The 15891-nt window shown below is 43.5% G+C and overlaps 1 protein-coding gene across 1 annotated transcript in view; it reads right to left on the reverse strand.

Annotated features, from left to right (window-relative positions):
- LOC115411497 (caveolae-associated protein 4a-like) overlaps positions 1-15489 on the reverse strand; it is a 31210-nt gene extending 15721 nt beyond the window's left edge. The window contains exon 1 of the mRNA XM_030123667.1: positions 14928-15489. Coding sequence (XP_029979527.1) covers positions 14928-15284 — 357 coding nt within the window. The 5' untranslated portion in view covers positions 15285-15489. The remainder of the gene's footprint in view (positions 1-14927) is intronic.
- Positions 15490-15891: the final 402 nt, after the last annotated feature.

Below are 15891 nucleotides of genomic sequence, written 5' to 3' on the forward strand. Positions count from 1 at the left end.
GTAAGGGGGTGACATGTGCCCTTTTAGGGTGAGTAAGGGGGTGACATGTGCCCCTTTAGGCTGATTGAAGACCAGACATGCTGCTGCATTCTGGACCATCTGTAGTGGTCTGACAACACAAGCTGGGAGACCTGTTAGAAGAGCATTGCAGTAGTCAAGGCGGGAGATAACCATAGTCTGCACCAGGAGCTGGGTGGAGATAACCATAGTCTGCACCAGGAGCTGGGTGGAGATAACCATAGTCTGCACCAGGAGCTGGGTGGAGATAACCATAGTCTGCACCAGGAGCTGGGTGGAGATAACCATAGTCTGCACCAGGAGCTGGGTGGCCTGTTGGGTTAGGTATGGCCTGATCTTTCTTAGGTTGAACAGAGTGAAATGACATGATCGGGTGACAGAGGCAACATGATCTGGGAAGGTCAACTGATTATTGATCATGACTCCCAAGTTATGTACTACACTGGTAGGAGCCAGAGGTATGGAGTCAATAGTGATGGAGATGTCCTGCTGTATGGTTGGCTTAGCTGGGAAGAGCAGCAGTTCAGTTTTGGACAGGTTCAGCTGAAGGTGATGGGCTTTCATCCATGCAGATATGTCAGAGAGACAATCTGAGATTCACACTGAGACTGTGGAGTCATCAGGTGGGAATGACAGATAGAGCTGGGTATCATCAGCATAGCAATGATATGAGAAGCCGTGTGAGTGGATGATCTGACCCAGTGAGGTGGTGTATATGGCAAAAAGGAGGGGGCCCAACACAGAGCCTTGGGGGACCCCCGTGGTGAGGCGGTGAACTGCAGATGTGTGCCCTAGCCAGGACACACTGAAGGACCGACCAGTAAGGTAAGATTGAAACCAGGAGTGGGCGTGGCCTGTGATGCCCATGTTCCAGAGTATGGATAACAGGATATGGTGACTGACAGTGTCAGATGCTGCTGATAAGTCCAGTAGAATGAGTACTGAGGACTTGGCTGCTGCTCTAGCCTCTTTCAGGGCTTCTGTCACAGACAACAGAGCCGTTTCAGTGGAGTGGCCGATTTTGAAGCCAGATTGGTTGATGTCAAGGAGGTTATTTTGGGAGAGGAATTCTGTGACCTGTTTGAAAACAGCCCTTTCGATGGTCTTAGAAAGGTATGGGAGGAGTGAGACTGGTGGATAATTCTCCACTTGAGTGGGGGTGAGGGAAGGTTTTTTGAGTAGTGGTGTTACCTGCGCTTGTTTAAATACTGTAGGAAATGTTCCTGATGTCAGTGAAGCATTCATCACATGTGTGATTGGTGCTGTGATAGTAGGGGCTACAGACTGTAAGAGGTTGGATGGAATAGGGTCCAACAGGCATGTGGTAGGACGGCTAGAGGAAAGGAGTTTAGACACCTCGTTCTCTGTGAGGGGAGTAAATGAGGGGAATGACGCAGTTGGGCTTTTGTCAGTTGAGTTAGAAGTACCCATAGTCAGGGGAGAGGAAGCAGTGTGTGATGATGATGATGATGATGATGATGATGAAGGAGACGTGCAGTCTATGGGTGGATCGATGAACTGACTGCTGATAGTAGACACTTTATTTGTGAAAAATGAAGCAAAATTATCTGCTGTCAGATTAGTAGTGGGTGGTGGAGGCGGAGGGTTGAGTAGTGTTTTAAAGGTTGAGAATAGTTTCCTGGTGTCGGTGGCAGAATGAATTCTGTTCTTATAGTAAACCTTCTTCGCAGCAGTGACACTGGATGAGAAGGATACTAACAGTGACTGGAATGTGATCAGGTCAGAAGAGCTTTTTGTTTTGTGCCATTTTCTCTCTATGGCTCTGAGGTTGGTACGCAGCGACCGGAGGGTATCATTGAGCCATGGGTGGGACTGGGAGGATGGAGCGGGTCTGGTAGATAGAGGACAGACTATCCAGACAGGAGCTAAGTGTAGAGCACACAGACTCAGTGGTGTCATTAACCTCTAAGGAGGAAAAAGTGCTGGGGGGAGGGAGAGCGGAGGCTACGACAGTGGAGAAGTGGGTGGGGGACAGACCATGGGGGAGGGAGCAGAGTGTTTTTCAGGGAGAGACCCACTGAACTGAATGAAATAGTGGTCAGACAGGTGTACAGGTGTGACTGTGAGGGCATCTGTGATTTCAGGTGAAAATGAGATGGAGCTCTTTACCACATTTGTGGGTTGGAGGACTGTGAACCCGCTGTAGCTCAAAAGAGAGTATTAGTGACATGAAGTCTGAGAAGCTGGGATTGTCTAAGTGGATGTTCATGTCACCGAGGACCAGCATGGGGCAGTCATGCTCTGGGATGGAGGAAAGCAGAGTGTCCAGCTCATCAGGAAAATCACCCAGTTGTCCTGGTGGACGATAAAGGACACACTAACGCACTTAGTTAACACTAACTGAAGCATATGGTTTTTTTGTTGCTCCTAATCCTATCTCTGCAATTTTTGGTGTTTCTCCTGCTTCAAATCTACTGAAAGCGCTGAAGCGGGCTGTAGCGTTTACCACTCTTAGCCCAAAGGTTGATTCGACTTAACTGGAAGGTCTCCCATCCCCCTTCACATGTCCGGTGGGTACGTGAGGTGCTTTACAATCTTAAGGTTGAAAAGTTGAGATTTTCTCTTAGAGGCTCAATTAAATTATTTCATACCACTTGGGATCCATTTTTACGGTATTTCAATTCTTTAAATTTTCCTCAGAATATAGATGATTAAACATCATTGAGAAAGAGGGGAAAGGAGAGGAAAAGAGGGAATGAGAAACTATGTGTAGTCTTTTCCTTTCTTCTCGTATTTCTGCGTACTATACTAACTATATTTTTATGATTTGAGTTCCTTTATCATTATTTACGGTTTCCCTTTTTGATTTTCTTTTATGTTTTTCTTTATTTCTTATTTATTGTTTTTTTTTTGGCCTGTGGGTTGGGTGGGTGGGAAGGGATGGGTGCTGACAGTCAGACATGTCATTGTTGATTGTGCATGGACTGCTACGAATTGATATGTCTGTCGTGTTCATTGAAAATGTTCAATAAATATAGTTGGGACAAAAAATTGCATTTAATTTCCTTAAAAAAAACCCTTTTTTCTGTTTATTCACACTTTTTTGTTTGGATAGTTTGGAAATGTAAATATTCTCATAATTAAATGGGTTTTTGCACTAAAACAAAGATAAAAACTTGGAGATGTCATTATTTCCGGGTTATTCATTTATTATTTGACTGGTTCTGATCCACTTTAGATCATATTGGTCTGACTGTAGAACCTGAACTAAAACCAGTCTGACATTTCTGATTGAACTCAGAAAACCTGGAAAACTCAGACCACGACTAAAACAAAAGGAAAACACACACAAAACTGTCATCAAAAGCACTTAGATGCTTAGAAATGAAACTGAATTCAAAGCCAACAGACTGAAAGAGCCCATGAAAATAGAAACTACAGTTTGGTTTAACTCCACTTTATCCTCTGAAGGAAAACACGTCTCAGAAAATCAGAATCTGATGCAAAGTAAATAAATGGATGTTAATAATAAATAGAAATAAACCCTTAGGTCATGAGGTCACGACTTTATCCACTGAAGGTCGTCATCCTCCGAACACCGGACGACTTCAGCATGTAGAGCTGGGATTTACTCCAGTCACTTCCTGTTTGAGTGTCACATGGTGTCTCCAAATTCCCGCCCCTTTAGGAGACCATCTATCAGAGCGTGTCCCTTTAATGGATTCCAGGGTCCTCATGTTCACAGACTTGTGTGGATTTCATTCATAAACCTGGCGTACGCCCAAATCCAGAAAAGTCCGAACGCACAAAAAAATCCAGATGAATAAAACTGAGCGTACGCCTGAATCCACGTACACTTCCTTTATTCATCCAATCAGCTGGAACTGAGCGCATATGTTGGAGTACCTGACTCCTCCCTCTCCACGCCCACATTTAAATATGCAAATTAGTATAAACAGGGTCTGCAGGTGGGGTTCCCCTGTCTGTATGATCAGATGATGACGTCAAGGTGGACGCGAAGCGGAGGACGAAACAGGAGGAAGAAGAAAAGAGACGAACTGAGACTGAGCAGAAAGTGGACGATACTGTGGGTGACACTGGTCTGACTGGACTGACTGGGACCAGCACCAGGTAAATACAGGTTTAGTATGAGGGTCAGTCACATGAGTTCATTCTACAGGTCATCCACAGTCTGAGCACAGCTGAACTAGATACAGGTTCATGTGTGATCATGTCAGGAGATCCCAGAGCAGATCCCAGAGCAGATCCCAGAGCAGATCCCAGAGCAGATCTCAGAGCAGATCCCAGAGCAGATCCCAGAGCAGATCTCAGAGCAGATCTCAGAGCAGATCTCAGAGCAGATCTCAGAGCAGATCTCAGAGCAGATCCCAGAGCAGATCCCAGACTGACTCCAGTTGAATCCCTCATTATTATCTCCACCAGTGCCACAGCAGACACTCAGACCCAGGACCATCCTCCTGTCACACAGGCTTCTGTGGACTCCAGTGTTAGCCGGTCCTCCGGTCCACCACAGCCCACTGCTGATGCCCATCTGACCGGTGTCCAGAACACCCGCATGGGTCTGTACTGACCCGGGTCACCAGAGGACATCATGAGGACAATGGGCGGAGTCAATGAGCGACTGGACCGACTAATAAATGTTCTGACAGACATGAAGACTACAGGAAATGCATTTATCAACAGTGAATTCTGGGTCCTGGTCTGTTTATGTGGTTGTTGCTGAATGTCCTCCTGGGCAGGACTGGCTCTGATGGGTCCAGGGTCTGGTTGGTTGTGGTTCTGGTGGTGGATGTGCTGCTCTGACAGTAGGATGTTGTGTCGGTGTGTTCATTGTTCTTCTGTGTATCTCTGATGTGCACATCAATCGGAGGAATGACCTTTGTCACATTATTAACAGTTCCTCAGTGTCTCCTCTCAGTGTCTCCAAAGGTTCCAAACACTAGAAACGTTCATACTCCAGCTGTGGAGTTGGTGTGAAGGAGCGCACATTTCCACGGGTCATTTCAGTCTTTATACATCTGAATGTGAGCGTGGAAAAGGGCGTATGCCAGGTTTTTGTGTGTACGCACGCTTTATACATGAGGCCCCTGAACTTTACTTTTTTTTTCTTTTACAGATTAGCAGAGTAAAAAAAAAAAAAAAAAAAAAAAAAAGAGAAAGAATAAAACAAGCAGCAGAATGAACAAAAAAAGCCAAAGTTATTAATAAAATGAAAGAAAAATGAATAAGAAATTCTATAAAATAATAAATAACAGAAAAATGAGCAATAAAATGAAGAACATCTAATAAAATAATAAATAAAATGAACAAAATGAATAAAAATAAACAAAATAAGGTTGCAGATGCTTGTTTTTAGGTTCAATTAATGAGAGATTTGACTAAAAAAAAGACACTTTGATGAAGAAAAAATAACATGAAAAAATGCAACAAAATGAACTAAAATGAAGTTTAAAAAAAAGAGAAAGAATAAAACAAGCAACAGAATGAACAAAAACAGCCAAAGTTATGAATAAAATGAAGAAAAAGAATAAGAAATTCTACAAAATAATAAATAATATGGAAAAATGAGCAATAAAATGAGGAAAATCTAATAAAATAATAAAGTAGAAAAGCACTTGGAGCGCAGACCTCCGTCAAGGCCAGTCTGCCCCCCCACCCCCCCGATCACCACCAAATCATTTCTTCCTTGTGCCGGTATCAACATTTTCTGAAATTTTTCATCCAAATCCGTCCATAACTTTCTGAGTTATCCTGCACACAGACAGACAGACGAACCAACGCCCACAAAAACAGAACCTCTTTGGTGGAGGAACTAAAACTATGATGGGGACGCGTTTCCTGAAGCAGCTGTTATCCATGTAATTCAACCACAGAAGCTAACGGCTAACAGCTAAACACAGACGGTAACATTCAGACACTGATTCTATAGGTTTTATGTTTTACGCTTTTTTGCATGTGTGTGTGTGTACACGTGTTTGTGTGTGTGCACATATGTGTGTGTGTGTGTGTGCACGTGTTTGTGTGTGTGTGTGTGTGCACGTGTGTGCACGTGTTTGTGTGTGTGTGTGTGTGCACGTGTGTGCACGTGTTTGTGTGTGTGTGCACGTGTTTGTGTGTGTGCACATATGTGTGTGTGTGTGTGTGTGTGCACGTGTTTGTGTGTGTCTGTGTGTGTGCACGTGTGTGCACGTGTTTGTGTGTGTGTGTGTGTGCACGTGTTTGTGTGTGTGTGTGCACGTGTTTGTGTGTGTGTGTGTGTGCATGTGTGTGTGTGCACGTGTTTGTGTGTGTGTGCACATGTGTGTGTGTGTGTGTGAACAGGTGCTCATGTGTGCATAAGAGTATATTCCTGGTTTAATCTGATTACAGGTTGGATCCTATTTCAGATGTCCATGTAAACACCTTATTCCAGTTGAAACAGAACAGTTCAGAGTAAATTTAAACCTGATTAAAGTCAGTGGTTTAATGCTCTTTTAACTGCGCTCTAAATTCTTCCTGGACATGTAAAGCCTTTATTCCGTTTGGACTTTATTCCTTCCATTCTGCACATGCTCAGTGTCTTGTCCTGTGGCGATGACGCACACATTCTGCGCCGGTGGAAGAATCTGCACTGCAGTCTAGTCTTCCCAAAGCGTTCCAGTGGAATATTCTGATGGGATCTACCAGCCTGGAAAACCCTGAAGGAACAGTTCAACACTGGCTTTGGATTCATTCATTTGTCCTGAACTAATGAGTTCCACAAGTGGGACAAACAGTTTGAACTGCAGCCCTAATGTTAGCTTAGCTTAGCCTAGCTTAGCATAACAGCTTCATTCCTCTGCTCAGACGTAGCCAGGCTTTTAGAGGTGATTTGTAGTATTTTAGGAGTGATTTGGGTCAGTTCAGTTCTCCTAATCATTCCTTTAGTCCGCTGGGGTCAATATGATCACAAACTGAGGCTCAGATCATGGTCATGTGACTTACTGCAGGAAGAAAATCTGGGAAATAAAAACTAATGCAAAGCTAAAACGCTAAAGCAAAGCTAATTTAGCGCATGCATCCCTTCAACAAAAAGATTTTTCAACTTCCGTCAACACAACAGTCCACAGATTGTATGAGTGCAGTAAGTCGCAGATCGAAAGAAATAATTAGAGAATCGGATTTGACAAAATCACTGAGAAAAGACGACAAATCACCTTTAAAAAACTGGCTACATGTGACCATGGAAATGCAGGGACTATGCTAAGATAAGCTAACAGAAGGGCTAAGCTAAGTGAACAGAAAGGCTAAGCTAAGCTAACAGAAGGGCTAAACTAAGCTAACAGAAGGGCTAAGCTAAGCTAACAGAAGGGCTAAGCTCAGGTAACAGAAGGGCTAAGCTAAGCTAACAGAAGGGCTAAGCTAAGGTAACAGAAGGGCAAAGCTAAGCTAACAGAAAGGCTAAGCTAACAGAAGGGCTAAGCTAAGCTAACAGAAGGGCTAAGCTAAGGTAACAGAAGGGCAAAGCTAAGCTAACAGAAAGGCTAAGCTAACAGAAGGGCTAAGCTAACAGAAGGGCTAAGCTAAGCTAACAGAAGGGCTAAGCTAAGCTAACAGAAGGGCTGCCAGAACCCTCCTGCTCACTTCTCTACCTCATTAATACCTCCTGTAAACCTTTATTCAGGTTTAACGTTTCCATGGAAACAGAAGAGAAAATACTTTAATTCTGAATTAATTTCTTCTGGAAAAATAAATGGGATTTCAAAAACATCCTGTAACTGTCCCCAGTGTCAGAACAGGAGCAGCTCCAACTCAGACCCAAAGAGGGAACGTTATGTAACAGACACTAGAGCAGGGGAGGTCAAAGGTCACCAGGACCGTCACAGTACCAGCCCAGGACGAGCCCATCAGACGACCAAGGCAGCTAATGAGCAGCTAACGAGAAGATTTATGAGCCTCGCCAACGCTCGTTAACGTCCACAGAGAGAGAGAGAGAGAGAGAGAGAGAGAGAGACACAGAGAGAGAGAGAGAGACACAGAGAGAGAGAGAGAGAGACACAGAGAGAGAGAGAGAGGGCGAGGTCTATATTAGGACATGATGGTGGAGCCTCAGAATAACTGTGTGTGTGTGTCAGCGTTCAGCTGGTTCAGTCACTTACAGACCAGGGATTAGAACCCACAACTGACCCCCCCAGCACAGAACAGCAGAACTGAGACTAGAACATACAGAACAGCAGAACTGAGACTAGAACATACAGAACAGCAGAACTGAGACTAGAACATACAGAACATCAAACAGAACTGAGACTAGAACATACAGAACAGCAGAACTGAGACTAGAACATACAGAACATCAAACAGAACTGAGACTAGAACATACAGAACATCAAACAGAACTGAGACTAGAACATACAGAACAGCAGAACTGAGACTAGAACATACAGAACATCAAACAGAACTGAGACTAGAACATACAGAACAGCAGAACTGAGACTAGAACATACAGAACATCAAACAGAACTGAGACTAGAACATACAGAACAGAAGAACTGAGACTAGAACATACAGAACAGCAGAACTGAGACTAGAACATACAGAACAGCAGAACTGAGACTAGAACATACAGAACAGAAGAACTGAGACTAGAACATACAGAACAGCAGAACTGAGACTAGAACATACAGAACAGCAGAACTGAGACTAGAACATACAGAACAGAAGAACTGAGACTAGAACATACAGAACAGCAGAACTGAGACTAGAACATACAGAACAGCAGAACTGAGACTAGAACATACAGAACAGAAGAACTGAGACTAGAACATACAGAACAGCAGAACTGAGACTAGAACATACGGACCGGACCAGCCAGCAGAACCTTACAGACCCACAGCTGGTTCTGTGTCTGTTCACTCATCAGGTTTTCTGTCTCTTCATCTTTTCTTAAATGAATTCATCCTAATCGTCTGCGTTCAGCTTGTTTTCAGAGTAAATCCAGTCTTCTTCTGTATTTAACTGACGATGTTCATTAAAGCTCAGCTTAAAGTTGAGGGTGATTTCATTTAACCCTTTTGTTATGAGACTGTAATTAACAGTTTTTTTTGCACATTATCTCCATGAAGAGAGTAATAACTAGTATTAGAGTTTGTTCAAGTGTCAGAAAACATCAGATTAGTGCAATAAACATGTTTTTATTAGTCATAGTTTTCACACAGTCTGTCGTTTTGCTTCTAAAATCAAATGCATGGTGTCCAGCTGAGTGGACTCCATGAAATATAGATTACTCAAATTTCAATCACATTGTGTTTTCATGCCTGAAGAGGAATAAAAACACTCAGGAAAACAAACATCTGATTAAGGTTCTCCTAACTGATGCATGAAAGGGTCGATTTCATTTCTTTGGTTCATGGTAGTGTGTTTCATCAGCAGACGTTCAATAATCATCAGGTGAACAGACGTGTGCAGCCATGGTCCAACAGGAGCAGGAGGAAGACCATCTGAAATTATCTGCACCCCCCCCAAATAATCAGAGCCTTAATGGGTAATGATACACAACTAGATTTAAAGTCTGACTGTATAAAGTCCCACAAACCAAACTAAATACATCCAAGGATAAAACCACATGAATACAAACCCAAGTGTAAAACTGCATGTGCAGGAAGTACAAACCAAACCAAACAGGTAACTGTAGACCTGAGGAAAGGATGGAAAAACTACTACAAGACAAAGAAAACCAAGAAATATGTCACAAGATATAAAAACAAATTCAAAGCAAATGTCAAAACTTCTAACTGTTCATATAAACTCATTGTTCCGTCTTTATACACTTTTTTCGGTTGGAATATGTTTTTCCAGTTATTAAATCTAAAACGGAGAAAACTGAAGAACATTACTTTTTCAGTCCAGTCTGTCTTTAACCCTTTAACACCAGACGTATCATATTTAATACATGAGGTTTGAAACTCTCTACATGACCAGTGTGAGATTTTTTTGTTCTTGAAAAACCTGATGTATCCAATTAGATACATGCAATACACAGATAATCCAGCAGGGGGAGGAGTTCATTCACCAGAGGCCTTTAGTGACACTACAAGACTGTCATTAAAGCTGCAGGAGACTTTCCTCCACAGTTTTTCATCACATCTGTCCATCCTCAGTCTGTTGGTCTGTCAGTCCTTCCTCAGCTCAGTCTGTTCCTCACAGTCCACAGTTTCTTAGTTCCATCCACCGCAGACAAACCATGTGTTTACAGACAGAGCCGGGAGGGAACCGGGCATCTGAGGAATTTGGTCACAACATGCATTGGGGGAAGCGGAGGTTTGTGCCGCCGCCTGGCAGCGGCAGTGAATCCATATGATATTGTATGGATGAAACAAACACGATGTGGAAACAGCTGAAACGTGGAAACAGCTGTAGGGAAGCGGAGCTCTGCCTGGCAGCGGCAGCTGCAAGAAAAACGACACAGAAACGGCTGGAGCTCCGCTTCCCTCCAGTCATTTCCACGTTTCAGCCGTTTCTGCATCGTGTTTGTTGCAGCCATATGACATCATATGGTTGCGCTGCTGCCGCCACCAGGCGGCGGTGCGAACCTCCTGACTGGGGTTTTACAGATTTGGTGAAACACTGGTGACAAAAGTCTGCCACAGCTTTAAAGACAGATAAAGTCTTTTAAAATTCTTTTGGTTCATGAGGATTTGAGATAAAAACATCAATAATTCCTTAAAATTTCATGGTAGATTTTTCTTCCTCAGTCAGATGTGATGACAGTAGATGGTTAAATGAGGAAGAAAAGGATTATTTACAGGCAGAGCATATAAATATTATAAATATATATATGCTCTAAATATTATAGAAATTTAGAGGAAAAAACATTTAAAATCAGTCATGGACAAAAAAAAAAAACAAAATCAGTGTCGATCTCAATTCAGTCCAAACCATCTGTGAGTCACTTTAGAAACAAAGAGAAGAACTGAATCCAAACGAACCAATGCACTGATATCCATCCCATAATATCCAACTCTATTCGGACATTAGTCCTTATTGTTGTGGATCCCAGAGCCTGTGAGAACACAAACACCTGGACTGGACGGGTCCACAGACTGGGGTCTATGTTGTGTCTTTGTACTGTATTTGTATATGTATATAGTATATTTGTAGAGTATGTGTATTTACAGTGTATTTGTGCAGTATCAGTCCATGGCAGCAGTAAGCACAAACTGGAGGATTTGGGATCAAATTCAGGTCAAAACAACAGAAATCACCTGCAGGTGCAGAACGGCTGAGTTCAGTCCAACACTTGAACTCATACTTTGGCTTTTTTCCCATGAGTCCATCTGAGGTTCAGTCACCATGTGGACTCAGTGGCGGTCCTGAAACTGAAACCCAAGCCCCCAGATCCCTGATGTGGTCTGGAAAACCAACACCCCCCCCTCCCCGAAAACCACAGATTAGACCAACACAACCGGCCCCATTTAAACCCACATCAACCACTGGACCCTGGAACGGAAGTGAACAATCATTGACAGATATATGTAGGGAGGTCTGGTCTCTGAGGTCCAGGTCTGGGGTTTAACCGTAGGGAGGTCTGGTCTCTGAGGTCCAGGTCTGGGGTTTAACTGTAGGGAGGTCTGGTCTCTGAGGTCCAGGTCTGGGGTTTAACCGTAGGGAGGTCTGGTCTCTGAGGTCCAGGTCTGGGGTTTAACCGTAGGGAGGTCTGGTCTCTGAGGTCCAGGTCTGGGGTTTAACCGTAGGGAGGTCTGGTCTCTGAGGTCCAGGTCTGGGGTTTAACCGTAGGGAGGTCTGGTCTCTGAGGTCCAGGTCTGGGGTTTAACCGTAGGGAGGTCTGGTCTCTGAGGTCCAGGTCTGGGGTTTCACCTTTCAACAGGCTGGACTTCATCCAGGGCTAAAATAACCAAGACCACATGGGCCCAGCAGCTGCCAACGCTGAAGGCCAAAGAAGTAAAATGAAGCCTGGCCTCATGGGTGGAGTTATTTCAACTCAGAGCCACAGAAAGACCAGGAAGTCTGTTCATGTCAGAGGAAGGCAGGCCCCCCAGAGACCAGGAGGACCTGGAAAGACCCACAAAGACCAGGAAAGGCTGAAAAAGACCATCAAAAACTAACAAACTCCAGGAAAGACCAACAAAGACTAACAAAGACCAGGAAAGACCAACAAAGACTAACAAAGAGCTGTAAAGACCAACAAAGACTAACAAAGACCAGGAAAGACCAACAAGGACTAACAAAGACTAACAAAGACCAGGAAAGACCAACAAAGACTAAGAAAGAGCTGTAAAGACCAACAAAGACTAACAAAGACCAACAAAGACTAACAAAGACCAGGAAAGACCGACAAGGACTAACAAAGACTAACAAAGACCAGGAAAGATGAACAAAGATTAACAAAGACCAACAAAGACTAACAATGACTAAGAAAGACTAACAAAGACCAGGAAAGACCGACAAAGACCAGGGAAGACCAACAAAGACTAGAAGAACCAGGAAAGGCTGACAAAGACCAGGAAGACGACCACATTTTACACTTCAGTCCAAAGATAATGGAAGGCCACGGTCCAGGTTCTGAAATGTTGTCAAAGTCTAAAGAACTAAACCCGACGTCACTTTAATCCAGTGTTCAGACGATTCCACCATTTCAACATCCAACTAACGCACACACAACAAACTGACAATAATCATCAACATCATTCTCATTCAACTGAAGGAGGTTCAGAAGGTCCACAGTGAGGTTTTGGTTTGATGCCTGATGCTGGTCTTGAAATCAGGACTTATTCTTTAGCATATTCCAACTGTGTGATTTTATTATTATTTCTTTTTTTTGTAGCTTTAGTTTCATTTACTGTATTAATCCTACAGGTAGTCGTACTAATGAGGCTTAAATCTGTTTATATAATTTATTTATAGTCACATCCCAACCCCAAAGGCTTTGGACTGTGGAAGTCCTAGAGTTATCCACTTCATCTGTACATGACAGAGAACCAGTTCATCATCAGTTGAGTGTTGAACTCAATAATGTTCCAGTTGGTTGTTGTTGTTCAGGAATTGTTTTTAATCATCTGATGTATGCAGATGATATAGTGATATAATGGCTCCATCTGCCACGGGCGTCCAGCAGTTGCCCAACACTTGCTCCCAGTCTGGTCAGTCTCATGATATTTTATTTAACTCTGATAAGTCAAAGATTATGTTTTTGACACAAATAGTTCCAGTGTAAAAACTGAACTTGAGTTGAATAAGCTTCTGTTAGAATCTGTCCAAACCCACCAGTACCTTGGACAGATTGTGTCTGATAATCTTAGTGATGACACTGACATTCAAACTAAGGTTAGGAGTTTTTACGGCAGGAGTCATTTCATCTCTCGCAGGTTTTATTTTTGTTCCACTACTGTTAAGAAGAAATAGTTCATCTCTTTTTGCTGGAATATTTCTGTTACTTGTGGGTTCATTTTGAACCTTGTGCTGCTCACTCAGTCTCAGTGGCTTTAACAGTGTGTTCTGTATATACATGGTTTTTATTGTAGCTGTAGTGCTAGTGGTGTGTTCTGTTTTAATAATGTTCACTCTTATTATGAGAGGTTACGGAAAGCAATTTTGAATTTTATACTGCGTTTAAGTCACTCTAGAAATGTTGTGATTTTTACAACCGTTAACTCTGACTTTTATGCAGATTCTACTCTTGTTAAACACTGGCACCAGCATCTGGAGACTAGTTATTGAAGATAGGGTGTGTGCATATGGGTTGTTTTTATATTTATAACCCTTTTTGTTATTATTTTTTTAAATGTTCATTATACTCGATGGACTGTAAATATTTACATGTCTGATGCAAAAAAAAAGTCAACCTTCATTAGATCATCGGGAGAACAACTGACTCCAATTAAATCACCTCCTTCTACGTCCTAATGTTTCTGTTTAGTGACTGAAAAACACTAAATATGTTGAAGTTGCTGCTCAAAGTGAATCAGAGTTCATAAACCGAACAGAACCGTTCAGATCCAACAGTCCGCCCGTTTGCCTCCTTCCATACGTTACAGTCAGAATGTGGGAAAACCGGTCCCGAATGGACTCAGAACGCAGAGGTTGTAAAAGTTCACCCGTACAGAACCACAGAACCCAAGTATAACCTGTATCTGACAGGAGCATCAGGTACATGAGCAGTTTCATGGAGGTTCCAGCTGGTCAGAGGTTCGGTCTTCTGGGTCGGTCTACTCGGTTCAACTGGACCTGAAGAAGAACCATGACCTGGGCAGATGAGAACCTGCACAGGCCTCACCGGTTCCATGTTGGGTTGTTTGACCTGGACTTCACCGGTTCAAACCTCTTCAGTCCTCATAAGGTGAACTCTTCTGGGTCTGAGCCCGGTCGGGCCGTTTTTTTTTTTTTTTTAATACGTCCGATTTTGTCGTCGTATACCACATAAAAAAATGTTTGGGTTTTTTTCTGGCACAACTTCACCCTAACGGTGTGATGATTATTTTTACACTTCAAACTACTCATTTAGGATGATGAAATAAAAATTTGATCAAAATTCATCCAAATCATCAAATCTGAACTGAATTGGAGAAAAAATCATGTATTTATTACAATTCAAAGCCCAAACAGGCTCAGTGAAGTGTTTTGGAAGAGGAAAAGGTGACATGGGTTAAAAATATGAACATCTAAAGGTAGAGTTACTATCAAATTAAAACTGTCTGGTTTTACAGTTGGTTCTGTCGACATCAAATTAAATCTGGGAGACCTTTGAATCTGGTCTCTGGAGTGAAGTCGACACCGGCTTCAACTTACAGTGCTTTGGGAATGTCATGTGACCTGATCTTTGACCCTGGAAGGTTCATTTACGGATCACCAGGTAAACTTTACACTCAGGGGGATTCTCCCACAGAACCCCCGCTGTGGTTCCTCCAAGTTTGACCTGAAGGTGCGTGGACTCCACCACCGCCTCAGGCTCTTACCTGGTAGATGACCACCCTGAACTTGTTCTTGGCCAGGAGGTCTCCCTGTGTGGCCTCCACCTTCTTCACCCTGACGTTCTGGTTCTCCACCCTCACCCGGACGTCCTTGATGTGGCGGCTGACTTTGCGCGTCTTTTCCAGCAGCCGGTCGACGGTGGAGCTGGTGTTGGCGTGCTCGTTGGTCAGCTTGACCACGTCGGTCTGGATGGTCTTGACCATGTTCTCCAGCTCCAGCTGACGTTCCTCCATGCGCTGCTGCGTGCTCTGGACCGTGTCCATCAGGCCCGCCACTCGCTCCAGCAGCGCCATGATGCCTCCTGCGTCATCGCTGCCACCCGTTCCTGGTTTGTCTGTCATACTTGGGTTTTAGTGGTTTATGTGTCTTCAGTGGACTGGTAGAAGATCCAAAAGTAAAGTCAAGAAAGTTAAGAAGGAGCTCTGTCGTGAGAAAACTGAAAATAGTCGATGCCTGAAGAAATACTGAGTGGCAGAAAAAGTGCAGAGAAGGACGAAGCCGAGGGTGGAGATGGACGCAGACGCTCTGGGACAGAAGGACGATGCAACCAGATCAGCCCTGGACCACCGGAGGTCCACCCTCAAAACGGTCAGATCAAGTGTTCGACCCCTCCCACCCAGAGGGGAGGGGGGGGTGAGGCTAAAAAGAGACTGAGGCTGGAGGTTAGAGGAAGGAGACATTTAACAGGCGTTACCCCACCAGCAGTGGACTGAGGAGAAACAGATCTACTATGTGGACAAAAGTCTGTGGACACGTCCGATCCAGGTGTTTGTGTTCTAACAGAAGTCTGGGATCCAAAACTAGAAGGACTAATGTCAGAATAGAGTTTATATTATGGGATGGATATCAGTGCAGTGGTTGGTTTGGGTTCAGTTCTTCTCTTTGTTTCCAAAATGACTCAGATGGTTTGGACTGAATTTAGATCAACATACATTTCCATAATATTTG

The sequence above is a fragment of the Sphaeramia orbicularis genome, chromosome 20, assembly GCF_902148855.1.
Source record: "Sphaeramia orbicularis chromosome 20, fSphaOr1.1, whole genome shotgun sequence".
Lineage (NCBI taxonomy): Eukaryota > Metazoa > Chordata > Actinopteri > Kurtiformes > Apogonidae > Sphaeramia > Sphaeramia orbicularis.